At 45.5% G+C, this 15002-nt stretch overlaps 1 protein-coding gene across 2 annotated transcripts in view; it reads right to left on the reverse strand.

Moving 5' to 3' along the window:
- The window catches only part of LOC141258818 (cytochrome P450 2C23-like), an 83420-nt gene that overhangs the window by 53645 nt on the left and 14773 nt on the right, over positions 1–15002 (reverse strand). For both annotated transcript variants that reach the window (XM_073673974.1, XM_073673975.1), the window contains one exon: positions 5663–5825. In XM_073673974.1, the coding sequence (XP_073530075.1) occupies positions 5663–5825 (163 nt within the window). The remainder of the gene's footprint in view (positions 1–5662; positions 5826–15002) is intronic.

Genomic DNA, 15002 nt, shown 5'->3' on the forward strand with positions numbered 1-15002 from the left:
CATATATGCTATATGCAGTTGGGACTCTCCTAGTGGCAGCGACAGCAGCAAAACAATACCTATATTGCACCATTAAAGCCACAACAGTCCTCCCCTACATTTTTTGTTGCAAATTGCCCCCTTAAAAGTCAATGCCAGCAGTGTAGCAATATAATCATTGCAGCCATGAGATTCAGAGCTCTTTCCAAATCTTAATTTTCCCTTACATATTTAGGGCTCTTTCACACGTCACTGTTCCTAGTACGTGTTGTGACAGTTTCAACACATACTGGAGACAGTGACACATGTAGACATATTCAAATGAATGCATCTGTGCACATGGCAATGTGTTTCCACGGACGGTGTGTCCATGGGAAAAACAAGCTGTCATCTTTTTTTACTCGCTGCACGGGCCGCAAAACGTCCCACACTGATGACACATGGATGACATCCCTATGTAATCAGTGTGACATATACCAGTGCCTGGGAATCAGTGTACAGTTTGTGCTGTTCCCAAGTGCTAGGTGCTGAACGCTGTTGTCATCATTGTCTCCTGCCGGCGCTGCGATCAGTGCTGGCAAGGGACAATGTTGATAGTTGTATTCTGCTTCCGATGTCTTCAAAAGCTGTACAAATAAGAATAAAATAAAGAAAAACTTATACTCACCTGTCTTGAAGTGACTGCACAAGCCGAGGAGCAGGGGAGAATAACTTGCTTCAGAGAGCAAGCCCTGGACTTCTGTGAGCTCACTGAGGGACAGGACACCGCTCATGAGCTCAGCAGAGGTCTGGGGCCCACTCACTCCTCGGCATGAGCAGTCACATGGATTACAGTGGAGGCCATCTTCGGACAGGTGAGTTTAAGGATTTTTAATTTTATTCATATTTTTACACCAGGACACAACGGGAGCAGACTACTACTCTGATCATTGTCCCCTGCTGGTGCTGATAGCTGCACAAGCAGGGGGCAATGATGAGTGATCGCTTCAGCACCCGGCACTAGGGAACAGCGCTAACTGTACGCTGAATTCCAGGTACCGGTACGTGTGATCCTGATGCGGCACACGTGCAGCACATGGTTGCCACAGTGTGCGACACAGGTGCACACGGACACAGATATCTCCAGTGCTGGTTTTTCCAGGACTGGAAATATCAGGATGTGTGAAACTGCTAAATGCTGCCTATAAACGGCAACCTCTGCATATTGATTTATTAAGTTACATGGAGGCTATATAATTGCCTTTGTATTGATTGCCTCCTAGTGGCTTCCACAAGCATAAATGCTATAAAAAAATAGTGCAAAAACTTAGCCTCTTAAGGACATAGCCAATTATAGTTTTTGCACTTTTATTTATTTCTTCTGTTTTTTTCATGATCTATACCTTTTTTATTTTTCATTCGACACAGCTGTATGAAAGCTTGTTTTACAATATTATATGCTGCACTATATACACTGTACATTATTGGGGGAAAAAAATGTAATTCCACTGTTTTCATTTTGGGTTTTGATTTTACAGCGTTTGTTGTGTGATAAAAATGATTCGGTATTATAATTCTTGAGATCTATCTGATTACCATGATACCGAAATTGTATTATTTTTACATTTTTCAGTTTTAGTTTAACTTAAAAATATTTTATCTGTGTAAAGAAATTTGGGGTTGTGTTGCCATTTTTTAATTATTATTTTTCTTGCATTGATTTAACTGGATGAAAGTTTTGTCCTTTGTGTGCTGAACTGTAATTTTGGGGTAAATAGGATATTTTGATGACTGTATTACAAGTTTTGGAAAAGCGCACCTACTGAAAAATATAATTTCTGACATTTTTCTTTTTTTTATTTACAATATTACCCTTTTGGGTGGAATAATTTGATATTTTGACAGATCATACTTTTGGCAATATCAAATATACTTTTTTTTCTTTATTTTTGAATTACATAAAGTGGGTGATTCAAAGTTCCCTATGTTTTTTGTATCTTTTTAATATTTAAAATAACAACAATTCTTCATTTTCATTAATTTTTTTTAGTCCCCCTTATGGGACTTTAACCTGTGACCATTTATCCTTTATACTGCAATATTTCAGTACAAGCATCATAACAACACAGAAGCTTCAAGACAGTGGGAAAAGGGACATATGCAGGCATCCATCTGCCATGACAACAATTGGCAGCATGTGATCTTGTTTTGGGGGGAAAGCATGTGTAACTGAACAGATGACCCAGTGGGATACACACCAGCATCTAAGAGGTTGATAGCAGCGATTGGAGCTAGCTACCATCGCTACTGTTAGAGGTGTGTGTGCCAGCTCTATTATACAGCTTGCACCTGTTCTGTGTGGAGAGGGTTCAGCTTCTTAGCCTGTAATGTACCTCCCTTTAGAACAGATTATGGAAACTAAAAGTATTAAGGAGGCCACTTACAAAAAATATAAATTGGCTTGTAAGGGGGAAGACCGGGGTGTAAGTACTTTCAGAGTAAGGGATCCGGAACTGCGGGGGCCGTACCTCTTGTTGCAGGGGGAAGACAGACTGCAAGCAGAGGAGTCATGTGACAGGGAAGCAGGGGGTGTGTCGAGAGAGAGAGCTGGGAGGTCAGGTGATAGAGGGACTCCTGGTGTGACGAGAGAGAGGGAGAGACGAGGACGTTTGCGTGGGAAAGTGGAGCTGGGTCCTGCGGAGCAGAGCAGTGTGAGAGGGTCCAGGTTTCTGGCTACAGGACTTGGAGCAAGGAATCCGAGTGCAGTGGACCGGAAGAGTCAAGCTGACTGTAGGGAGAAGAGACACAGGGCAAATTGAGTAGGCGGTGGGAATGGACCCTACACCGAGTGAAGCGCAGGATTGGCGCTGAAGGACCTGTGAATGAAGTTCAACCCGAGGGGGCTGAAGGAGCCCCTACCAGAATGGTTCTTCGTACTATGCTGCGACCCTGTCTGTCTAAAGATGACGAGGGTGGAGAAGAATCACCTGCTTCTAGAGAGGGACCTGTCACAATTGCCCCAAGCCACGATGTGGACGAATAAGAGTTGTTGATTCTACCTCCGAGCCCCAGGACTCGATTACCCGCAGTCCCCAGTGCAGTTGGCGAGGGAACAACATCGGTTGAAGCCACCGGGCAGGCAGAGATTGGAAAACTGAGTGACCTTGCACCCCCCATCGGTCAAACTGAGTTACGCCGGTCAGAACGGGCAACAGCAGGAGTGCCTCCTGACCGTTACGAACAAGATCAATTCATATAGTACCGTATCATCCAGGAAGTTCAAGAATGTGAACGTTTGATGAAGGAACTCTCGCCCGTGGAATGGCAAGTTAAAGGACAGCGAGAGTGTAAGGGGGAAGACGGGGGTGTAAGTACATTCAGAGTAAGGGGTCCGGAACTGCTGGGGCCGTACCTCTTGTTTCAGGGGAAGACAGACTGCAAGCAGAGGAGTCATGTGACAGGGAAGCAGGGGGTGTGTCGAGAGAGAGAGCTGGGAGGTCAGGTGACAGAGGAACTTCTGGTGTGACGAGAGAGAGGGAGAGACGAGGACATTTGCGCGGGAAAGAGGAGCTGGGTCCTGCGGAGCAGTGCAGTGTGAGAGGTTCCAGGCTCCTCGCTACAGGTACTTGGAGCAAGGGATCCGAGTGCAGTGGACCGGAGGAGTCAAGCTGACTGTAGGGAGAAGAGACGCAGGGTCCGTGGAGCTGAGCACGTGAGGTGCACTGTTATGGACTAGCGGCTCAGCGGGTAAAATAGGAGACCGCCCGCTGCTGCCAGAAGATGGAGCATTGTTTGGGCGGGGAAGCCTGAAGACAGCGTCACCAGCACCAGCTGGCAACTGCCTTGTAGAGGACACAAGTTAGCTCAGTGAAAAAACTGTCGTTTGTTACCTGTTTGACTCTGCTACATCTAGTTAAACTGTAAACTGTCAGTTATAGACTAATACCTGCTATTTCCCCATATTTTCCCCTGTTACTCCCTGCATGGAGATTCATCTTGTTATCATAAACTTTCACTGTTTATTAACCCTGTATTGGCTGCACTGTGCTTCTGTGTCACTGCATCTAAAGTACCTGTGTTACAGGCTGATGGTTGACAAACCACTGGATGAATAGTCCTCTGGTGGATGATGGATACGCCAAGAGGCTACACAAACTTTATTCCATGATGGATATTACCGATGTTCAAACTGGCCACACAATATCAAATAAAGTCAAAGTCAATATCGAATGAAACAAAGGCGAAGGACAAAAAATCTTTATTGAAATGTTCCAAGAACATTCTGGGAATATTCTATCAGGAAACATATTTTGTGGACTTTGACAAAAATTTGACAAATTTATAATCTGTTGGTAAGAACAATCATTACCCAGCAACTGATAGTTTTAGCTAAATTTGTCCACTTTAACGAACCTATGACTAATATTTTTGGCCAAATATTGGTGTGAAGGGAGGCTGACTCTATAATCCCACCTGTTGTTCACTGTCCAGCATAGCTTCTGGTCCTGCTCTAATATACCGATGTAGCCTAGTCTTTCTTAAAATGACATAGAAATCCTGATACAGAAAAATCTAACTTGAGACCTAGCTATACAAATTCAATGGGTTTTATGTGTTAAATATTAAAATGAAGCTGCCATCAGAACATATCCTATTGTTTAAATCATGGTTTTGTAATTTAAGTATATTATTTTGTGATTTTTCATGATCGTCATTATTAAAAATACAAAGCCTTGCAATTTTCACACTGGCCATTGGGGATTTTTTTAGACCCTTCCTGTCATTTCGAGCACTGATTACAACAGTTTACTTATCATCAGAGGCAGAATTATAATGACTGATAACTCCTCTATATACAGCTGATAACACAGGATCCACCAATCATTATAAGTGATGTCACAGCTCACCTCCCCCTCCTGTACAATGATTGATAACACCTCTATACGCAGTAGATAACACAGGATTCACCAGTCACAATAGGTGATGTCACAGCTCACCTCTTCCTCCTCCTGTACAATGACTGAAAACACCTCTATATACAGTAGATAACACAGGATCCACTATTTACAATAGGTCATGTCACAGCTCACCTCCTCCTGTACAATGACTGATAACACCTCTATATACAGTAGATAACACAGGATCCACATTCACAATAGGTGATGTCACAGCTCACCTCCTCCCCCTCCTGTACAATGACTGATAACACCTCTATATACAGTAGATAACACAGGATCCACCATTCACAATAGGTGATGTCACAGCTCACCTTGCTCCTCCCTTCACATTTAAAAGCTTATGCTGATTAGATGCTCCAATACAAAATATATAGATTTGGGGTCTGACCATTGTGACTAATATACAAGTGAAACAACAGGAAGTTAGAGTCTAAAAATGCCTCTGTGGCCAGTGTGAGAATTGCAAGATTTTTTATTTTTATTTTTAATACAGATTGTAATAGGAAAAAAAAATATTTGATACAAAAACCTGATTTAAACAGTAGTTTATTATCTGATGACAGCTTCCCATTAAGAGGTAAATAGAATCTGTTAGCAGGTTTTTGCTACCTCATCTGAGAACATTTGTACGTGAAGAGACCTTGAATCCAATGATGTATCACTTAGTTTACTGGGTGCAGCAGTTGTGAAACAATCAGGGCTTTTAGATGTAGCAATGCAGCAGAGCTAAGAAAGCTAATATTTACCGTATCCCTTTGATGTTACAGAGACTATTGGGGACTCTGGCCTTCCAGAAAATTCCTCTCCGTAGTTCATAAGTGCATCTTTCACTGTTTCATAACCAGTTAGGATAACAATCTTCTCCTGTCCAAGCTGGAGGCTAAATACTGTGCCGTACTCCTTTGATATCTAAAATCAAATAAAAAGGGAAAACAAAAAAAAAAAGAAAAAACTTAGAGCTGATAAAGTACATATATATTCTACCTGTAGAGGGCAAACTACATACTCCGGTGTTGTCATACCTAGCCCAGTATTGTCATACATACAGAACGTCATGTGTTATCACAATATAGACCAGTGATAACATGCTGCTATGTGCAATCCTCCTAGAGGGCTGAAGGGTAACACTTTTTTTCTCTTGGACTTGATTTTCATGACCAGAGAATAGTGACATCTCTGAATGACCAGTTGATCACTCATCCAAACTGATTGAGCAGCACACCATGTGGAAATATTTGGCACTGCAAGTAATTTAACTGTTCCTGTAAAGTTAAACTATTACCAAGTTTTGAAAGGGCTTAACTTGCTAAGAGAATTCCTTTCCATGTCCTTTTAAAGCACATGGGCATAGTAGACAGGTTCACCATTTGAGATACCCCTAGTGAAGCCAGTGAAGAATGTCCTTACTACATGGCTTGTTGCAATTTCAGAATTGGCTTTATTTTTCATGTTGAGATACCCTAATTTTTTTCTTATTAGGGTTAATAGAAGGTGATCTTCTGTTCAGAATCTTCACTTTTTGGCAACAGGGAATATCAAAAAATGCTTCTTGTGTAGTGTTGAGCGAGCACTAAAATGCTCGGGTGCTCAAAGCTCGGGCCGAGCTCGCCGTGATACTTGGGTGCTCGACCCGAGCAACGAGCCCAATGTTAGTCTATGGGAGACCCGAGCATTTTTGCGGCGGAACCCCCGGCAGTCTGTAGAATGCCTAAAAAGTGACCAAAACGATAGTTACAGTGCTCAAATGACATGGGCTCAACATGGGGATCGCCACAGGAAGCATTTCTGACCCCCAGGTCACTGCTGTCAACAACGTGGTCAGAGGTATTAAGCCACTTTTAAGGGCTCACAATAAAACTTTCAAAAACGAAACTGAAACGGTTTTCCTGTGAAATATGTTAAGGAATTTCCTTTCCAGGGTAAAGACTTGGGTAAAAGGTAAAATAAATAACCAAAAACAAAAATACTCCTCCACACCTTGGGATATGTTCACAAGTAGCATTTTTTATGCGTTTTTGCACTTTTGTATTGCTTTCAACCGTGACAAATGCATTCACCGGGAAATGTCATTTTAACATTTTACAATCTTATCTGGCCATGTGCTGTGTGACACATGCATAGAGTGCTGAAAAGACATGGGAACAGCAAGGGGAAGACCCCTGGAAGCATCTCTGACACCCAGGTCACTGCCTAAAAGTGTGCCCATCAGAAGTGATCCTTGCCGCATTAGAAGATGCTGACTTGAAACTATCCCTGTGCAAGTCCTTGTCCCAGGGCAGGTCTCAATTGTACCTCCCCCATTCCTTGCAATGCTAGCGAAAGTATGCAGCCTGCCACCCACCCACCCCCAGGCTGCAATACCATACTGCTAGCTTGCTTGCACTTGAAATTGGGCCTTTTAGGCATGTGGAGGCAGACACCGGCCACCATGTCATGGCTGCGTCGGCGACCTGGTATCCATACTCAGTCCCCAGCCGCCCCGCGGCCGGGTGTCCACGCTCGATCCCCAGCCATCAGGGGGCAGCCGGGAGTCCATACTTGGCCCCCAGCCGCCCCACGGCCGGGTGTCCATAAACGGTCCCCAGCAGCCCCTATTTCTCCTGTGAACTTCCCCCACACTTCTTAGCCTGGCCTGCTTTAGGGAAGCATTGGATGAGCCCACCTGAGAACCAGACTCCTCCGGTGGGCCCTGGCTTCTCCATCAGGGGAGTTGAGAGTGCCAAGGTGAGGAGCATGATGATGATGATAGAAGTTAGCATCTGCTTTGTTTTCTTGGAATGCAAGCGCATGTATTTAGTAGCGGCTAGGCCAGAGGTGGTCAGCGTTTTGGCGCATATCCTACCTCCTCCGAGGATTGCTGGATGTTTTCCTGCTACTATCCCTGTTCTATGACTCCCATTAAAACAAAGCTTCAGGTGATGAATGATGGATGAGGTGGTGGCAAAGGAGAAAGAGCAGGAGGAACAGGGACCATTCACATCAATATCAGGACAGTCAACCACACATGTCTTGTAGGATACGTTTCTGTACCAAAAGGAGCGGTTCGGCTACACAGTTATAGGTCATACAGTGAGTGCAATGCCTAGCAAAAATTTTGAGGCACTCCAATGCCCCTTGGAAGTGACATGGAGGTCAGAGGGCCTTAACTAAACTGTTTTTTCCATTTATAGCAACTGGGTCTCTTGTACACTATTGGCCTAAGCAGTGAATGGAAGGCTTTCCAAAAATTATGAGGAACTGCAATGCCCCTTGAAACAGACGTGGATTACATCATACTAAAAACCTTCTACCCACTTCTACTGGGGAGTGGGTCTCCCTTAGTGTTCGCCTATGCATTGAAAAGCAAAAGCTGACTAAAATTAGGAGGAAATGCAATGCCCGTTGGAAGAGTCGTGGAGGTTAGAGTTAATTAAAAGCAACATTTCAATGCCCCTTGGAAGAGCTCTGGAGTTCAGAGTGGTTTAACAAGACGATTTTAATGCCCCTTGGAACAGTCGTGGAGGTTGCAGTAGCTTAACAAGACGGTTTTAATGCCCCTTGGAAGAGATTTGGAGGTCGCAGTAGCTTAACAAGACGGTTTTAATGCCCCTTGGAAGAGACGTGGAGGTCGTAGTAGCTTAATAAGACAGTTTTAATGCCCCTAGGAAGAGATGTGGAGGTTGCAGTAGCTTAACAAGACAGTTATAATGCCCCTTGCAAGAGACGTGGAGGTAGCAGTAGCTTAACAAGATGGTTTTAATGCCCCTTGGAAGAGACGTGGAGGATGCAGTAGCTTAACAAGACGGTTTTAATGCCCCTAGGAAGAGACGTGGAGGATGCAGTAGCTTAAAAAGACAGTTTTAATGCCCCTTGGAATAGACGTGGAGATTGCAGTATCTTAAAAAGACGGTTTTAATGCCCCTCGGAAGAAACGTGGAGGTCGCAGTAGCTTAACAAGACGGTTTTAATGCCCCTTGGAAGAGACGTGGAGGTTGCAGTAGCTTAACAAGATGGTTTTAATGCCCCTTGGAAGAGACGTGGAGGTTGTCGTAGCTTATCAAGTCAGTTTTAATGCCCTTTGGAAGAATGGTGGAGGTCGCAGTGGAATAAAAAGACAATATCAATGCCCCTTGGAAAAGTGGTAGACCTCGCAGTAGCTTAACAAAACTGTTTTAATGCCCCTTGGAAGAGACGTGGAGGTCGCAGTAGCTTAACAAGACAGTTTTAATGCACCTTGGTAGAGACGTGGAGGTCGCAGTAGCTTTACAAGATGGTTTTAATGCCCCTTGGAAGAGACATGGAGGACGCAGTAGCTAAACAACATGATTTTAATGCCCCTTGGAAGAGATTTGGAGGTTTCAGTAGCTTAACAAGACTGTTTTAATGCCCCTTGGAAGAGATATGGAGGTCGCAGTAGCTCAACAAGGTCGTTTTAATGCTCCTTGGAAAAGTGGTGGAGGTCGCAGTAGCTTAACAAGATGGTTTTAATGCCCCTTGGAAGAGACGTGGAGTTCGCAGTAGCTTAACAAGACGGTTTTAATGCCCCTTGGAAGAGACGTTGAGGATGCAGAAGCTTAAAAAGGCGGTTTTAATGACCCTTGAAAAAGTGGTGGACGTCGCAGTAGCTTAACAAGACGGTTTTAATGCCCCCTGCAAGAGACGTGGAGGTCGCAGTAGCTTAAAAAGACGGTTTTAATGCCCCTTGGAAGAGACATGGAGGTCGCAGTAGCTTAACAAGACAGTTTTAATGCCCCTTGGAAGAATAGTGGAGGTCGCAGTGGAATAAAAAGACAATATCAATGCCCCTTGGAAAAGTGGCGGAGGTCGCAGTAGCTTAACAAGACAGTTTTAATGCCCCTTGGAAGAGACGTGGAGGTCACAGTAGCTTAACAAGATGATTTTAATGCCTCTTACAATAGCCATGTAGTACAGCATATTAAAAACATTATTCTCATTATTGGGGATTGGGTCTACCATTGTCTTTGCCTATGCCTTCCAAGCAAAAGCTGCCAAAAATTAGGACAGAGGAACTTGCAATGCTGGCAAGACAGACCACGGTCACCCTGGTGGTATAGTGGTGGTGGACGCTGAAGATAAGGAGAAGAGCAAAAAACAGCCGAAATGAGGAAGCGTATACCCATGTGTTGGTGTGAAGCGTTGCATGGGAATACACCTCCCGAAATAACACAGTGGATTTGACTTTATGTTACTCTGCTGTCATTTGGTGGTGATGATAAGTCTGGCCCAATCCAGCCCTTGTTCATTTTGATAAGGGTCAGCTTGTCAGCATTTTCAGTTGACAGGCAAGTGCTCTTATCAGTTATAATTCCCCCAGCGGCACTAAAAATATGCTCCGATAACACGCTAGCGGCAGGGCAGGCCAGGACCTCCAAGGCGTACAGAGCGATTTCATTCCAAGTGTCCAGCTTGGATACCCATTTATCAAAAGGCACAGTGGAATCACGGAGGACGCTGGTACGGTCAGCAAGATACTCCCTCACCATTTTTTGAAACTTTCCACTCCATGTGAGAGTACCCCATGCCTCAGGGCCTGTAAGCTGGGCGGGTCTCAGAAAACTGTCCCAGAATGTTGACAGTGTTCCCCTGCCTCTGCTGGATTGGAGTTGCGTCTCTCTCACCTGTATGCCTTGGTTGGTCAAAGAACTGTGACCTCTGCCGCTAGAGTGTTCAGATCGGAATTTTTTTAACAGTTATGCAGCAAGGGCCTTCTGGTACTGCCACGTTTTTGTACACCTCTCCACCTCAGGAATAAGAGAGTGAAAGTTCTCCTTGTAGCGGGGGTCTACATGTGTCATCAACCAGTAATGACTGTCACCCAACATTTTGACAACGCGAGGGTCACTGTTAAGGCAGCGTAACATAAAGTCAACCATGCGTGCCAGACTGGTAACTGGAAAGACTTCCGTGTCCTCACCAAGATGACGACTGACCATGCTCTCCTCCTCCTCCTCCACCTCCCCCCGGTCCTCAGGCCACCCACTCTGAACTGACTGTATGACAGTTGTACTGATACTACCATCTAAAGGGCAAGATACCAGCTCCTGTTCTTCCTCCTCCTCCTCCTCCTCTCCCCCATTGTCCCCCAATGCAAATTGGGATGAGATGAGGCTGGGCTGTGTGTAATCACCCATTATGGCTTCTTGATCCATCTCATCATACTCTGGCTGCAACTCCTCATCTTTAATTCTCTGCAGAAAGCATTGCAAAAGACAGACAAGTGGGATGCTGATGCTAATGATGGCGTCATCGCCACTCACCATCTTGGTGGACTCCTCAAAGTTTGTCAGGATGGTACATATGTCAGCCATCCAGGTCCACTCCTGAGGTCTTATGTGTGGAGACTGACCTGAATATCGACGGCCTTGTTGCAGCTGGTACTCCACAACTGCTCTCTTCTGCTCACAAATCCTTTGCAACATGTGGAGGGTAGAGTTACAACGTGTGGAGACATCATACACCAGTCAGTGTGCCGGAAGCTGCAAACGCTGCTGCAACACAGCAAGGCAATGGAAGCTGTAGCCGACTTTCGAAAATCAGCTGACAGGCGGCGTACTTTGACGAGAAGATCTGGCAACTCGGGGTACAATTTAAGAAACCGCCGAACCACGAGGTTAAGCTCATGAGCCATGCATGGTACGTGTATGATCTCGCCTCGCCTCAGAGCCACCACCAGGTTACGGCCATTGTCACACATGACCATGCCTGGATGTAGGTTCAGCGGTCTCAGCCACAGATCTGACTGCTCTTTCACAGCTGTCCACAACTCAAAAGCAGTGTGAGGTTTATCACCTAAGCTTATGAGTTTCAGCACAGCTTGTTGCCGCTTGGCTGGGGCAGTACTGCAGTGCTTCCAGCTTGTAGCTGATGTGGTGATATCTGAGATGGAGGCTGAACATGAGGAGGAGGAAGAGGATGATGCAGATGAGCTGTTCACTGTGGGGGCAACTCTGACTGACATAGGGCCTGCAATCCTCGGTGTGGGGAGGATGTGTTCCGTCCCAAGGTCCGACTGGGTCCAGGCTTCCTCTATGTTTACCCAGTGTGCCATCAGGGAGATGTATCGTCCCTGGCCACAAGCACTTGTCCACGTGTCCGTTGTCAGGTGGACTCTCCCAGTAACTGCGTTGTAGAGGGCACGGCAAATGTTTTGGGACACGTGCTTGTGTAGTGCGGGGATGGCACACCAGGCAAAATAGTGTCGGCTGGGGACCGAGTACCGAGGGACGGCCACCGCCATAAGGTTGCGGAAGGATTCCGATTCCACCAGCCTCAAAGGCAGCATTTCCAATGCAAGCAGTCGTGAAATGTGCAAATTTAGGACTGTGGCCTGTGGGGCATTGGCTGCGAATTTGCGCTTTCGGTCGAAGGTCTGGGATATGGACAATTGAACTCTGCGGTGGGACGTGGACGTTGATGCTGTTTCTTGAGAAACTGCCATAACAAGTGAATATTGAGAGGAGGGGGCATCTATGCATGCAGTATGGACAGGGGATTGCCTTGCACGCACAACAGGGGTTTCTATTACATGCACAACAGCGGAAGAAGCAGTGTTGACACCCGCTGACACTGTTAGTGGACCCTGGGGTTCGCCCCACAAAGTCGGGTACTTTGCTGACATGTGCCTGATCATGCTGGTGGTGGTCAGGCTGGTAATTTTGTCACCCCTGCTGATGCTGGCATGGCAGGTCGTACAAATGGCCTTTTTGGGGTTATCAGCAGAGTCTTTAAAAAAATTCCAGACTCTGGAAGACCTACCGGTTATACTGGCAACGTCCCTCGTGTTGGTGTTACGGGGAACTGTTGCCCGCCTTCTGTGTGCGGCTACCGCACTGCTTCTTCCTGCCTGTTGGGGTACTCTGCCTCCCTCCCCCTGTGTGCTGCTGGCCTCGCTCTGCATGTCCTCCTGCCACGTTGAGTCTGTTACTAGATTATCCACCACCTCCTCCTCTTCCACGTGCGCACCACGATCCTCCTCCTCACTTTGTGGCAATTGTGTCTCGTCATCGTCCACCTTTTGTGACAAATTGCCAGCATGGCCGGGGCTGTTCAAATATTTGGACATTGCTACATGGGATCTCCTCTTCCACCACTTCAAGCGGAGCAGGTGAGGGGCACAAATATGAAAATGGACCAGTGAACAGCTCTTCAGAGTGTCCAAGTGTGGGATCAGTTGCTGTCTGACGACACTCGGCATAGTGGGAGGAAGGAGCATCTGGGTGAGGCGGTGTATGCGGTCGAGACTCACGGCTACTAAAACTTGACCATGTGGAAGACAGACCGGGGATGGTGGTGTCGAGGTAACTGTTAGAACCCTCCTGTTTGTTTTTTCCATCTTGTGGTTTGCGATCATGTGACCATCTGCCTTTATATTCCAGCTCCGCCCTTCTGGCTGTGCTGGACTTCAGTGTTCTACTGTCTCTCTAGCCTGGTGCTTCTGTGCCTTTCTCTGTCAAGTTCGCTTGGTCCTCTGGGACCTCTAGTACTTTTTGTCAGTTTGTATTTCTGTGTTCTGCAACAACTACTGTTTAGGAGGTGTCCCATTTTTGTCCCAGTCCTTAGTTCTTTTAGGGACGCCTCCCATTAATTCTATAGGTCTTCGTTCAGACTAGCCGAGGACTAAGGCGGGTCTGTTCACAAGGAACAGGCAGCCCGCTACATCGTAGTGATTCAGCTTATTCTTACTGTAGGGACAGCTTTCCCCAATCTTTCCTTAGTACTTGTTGCAGATCATAACAGTAACTGGAAGTATTATCTGCTATCCAATTAATAACCTGTTCACACTGATCAGCTCGTAATACTGGTGTTGTAGTGTGCTTCCCTAGTAATTCAGTCAAGAAGTGGGAGCGAGAAGATGTGGCTGTTGGTTGTGGCACATTTTCACCTTGGCCACGACCCCATCCTCTACACGCACCATCACCACAATGTCCAGTTCCACGTCCCTTGCCACGCGCCTTGCCCATTGTAAATGAAGTAAAATAGATTACACTCGCACTATCAATGGAAAAAGGGTAATAAAAAGGAGATTAGAACCGTGGAAGAGGAAAACCACAGTTCTATTTGTCTGGCCTACACCAGACTCTTTTAAACAGATATATTGGTGTCTGAACAGTCAGAGAGACACTATTACAGTTTTTTTTTACGGCAAAAAATACCAAAAGCAGGATAATCCAGAGATTTAACCCGTGGAACTGCAAAACCACAGTTCTATTTCTCTGGCCCACACCAGACTCTTTTAAACAGATATATTTGTGTCTGAACAGTCAGGGAGACACTATTACAGTTTTATTTTACAGAAAAAATGCCAAAAGCAGGATAATACAGAGATTTTATCCGTGGAACTGCAAAACCACAGTTCTATTTCTCTGGCCTACACCAAACTATTATAAACAGATATATTGGTGTCTGAACAGTCAGGGAGACACTATTACAGTTTTTTTTTTACTGCAAAAAAATTCCAAAAGCAGGATAATACAGAGATTTTACCTGTGGAACTGCAAATCCACAGTTCTATTTCTCTGGCCTACACCAGACTCTTTTAAACAGATATATTGGTGTCTGAACAGTAACAGACACACTCAATTTTTTTTGGGTGTTAGGGGGAATACCAAAAGGTTAATAAGACGCATATTTGTATAGTCTGACTGAGGAAAAAAAAAATACAGGATTTTGATGAAAAAAAAGGATTTTTCCTGGCCCCTGAGACCGGTGGATAAGTCTAGCAATTTGACCAACAGGAGCACACAGGACTGTAATGCAGCATTTGCTGGTATAACCACTGCATCTCCTATACAGCCTGCCTGCCTGCCTGATATCTGGGTTGGATATTAGTCCTGAGAAGGACTGTTTGTTTGATTTGGCAGGCTTTAGAGACCCTACATTACCTATTTCGCACTATACATCTCTCCCTAACTCAGCAGAACTCTCCCTACACTGTCTGAACAGAGCTACTGAGTCCAAGATGGTGGCGCCCGGTTTTAAATACTCGCGGTGACGATGTGCGGCCAGCCAATCACTGTAATGCCCACAAACAACATGGCTGCGGCATTACAGTGACTGGCTGGCAATCCCTGCATGTTCATTGGCTCT

The sequence above is a fragment of the Phyllobates terribilis genome, unplaced genomic scaffold (assembly GCF_046119375.1).
Source record: "Phyllobates terribilis strain yellow unplaced genomic scaffold, ASM4611937v1 Scaffold_3__8_contigs__length_932513732, whole genome shotgun sequence".
NCBI classification, from domain to species: domain Eukaryota; kingdom Metazoa; phylum Chordata; class Amphibia; order Anura; family Dendrobatidae; genus Phyllobates; species Phyllobates terribilis.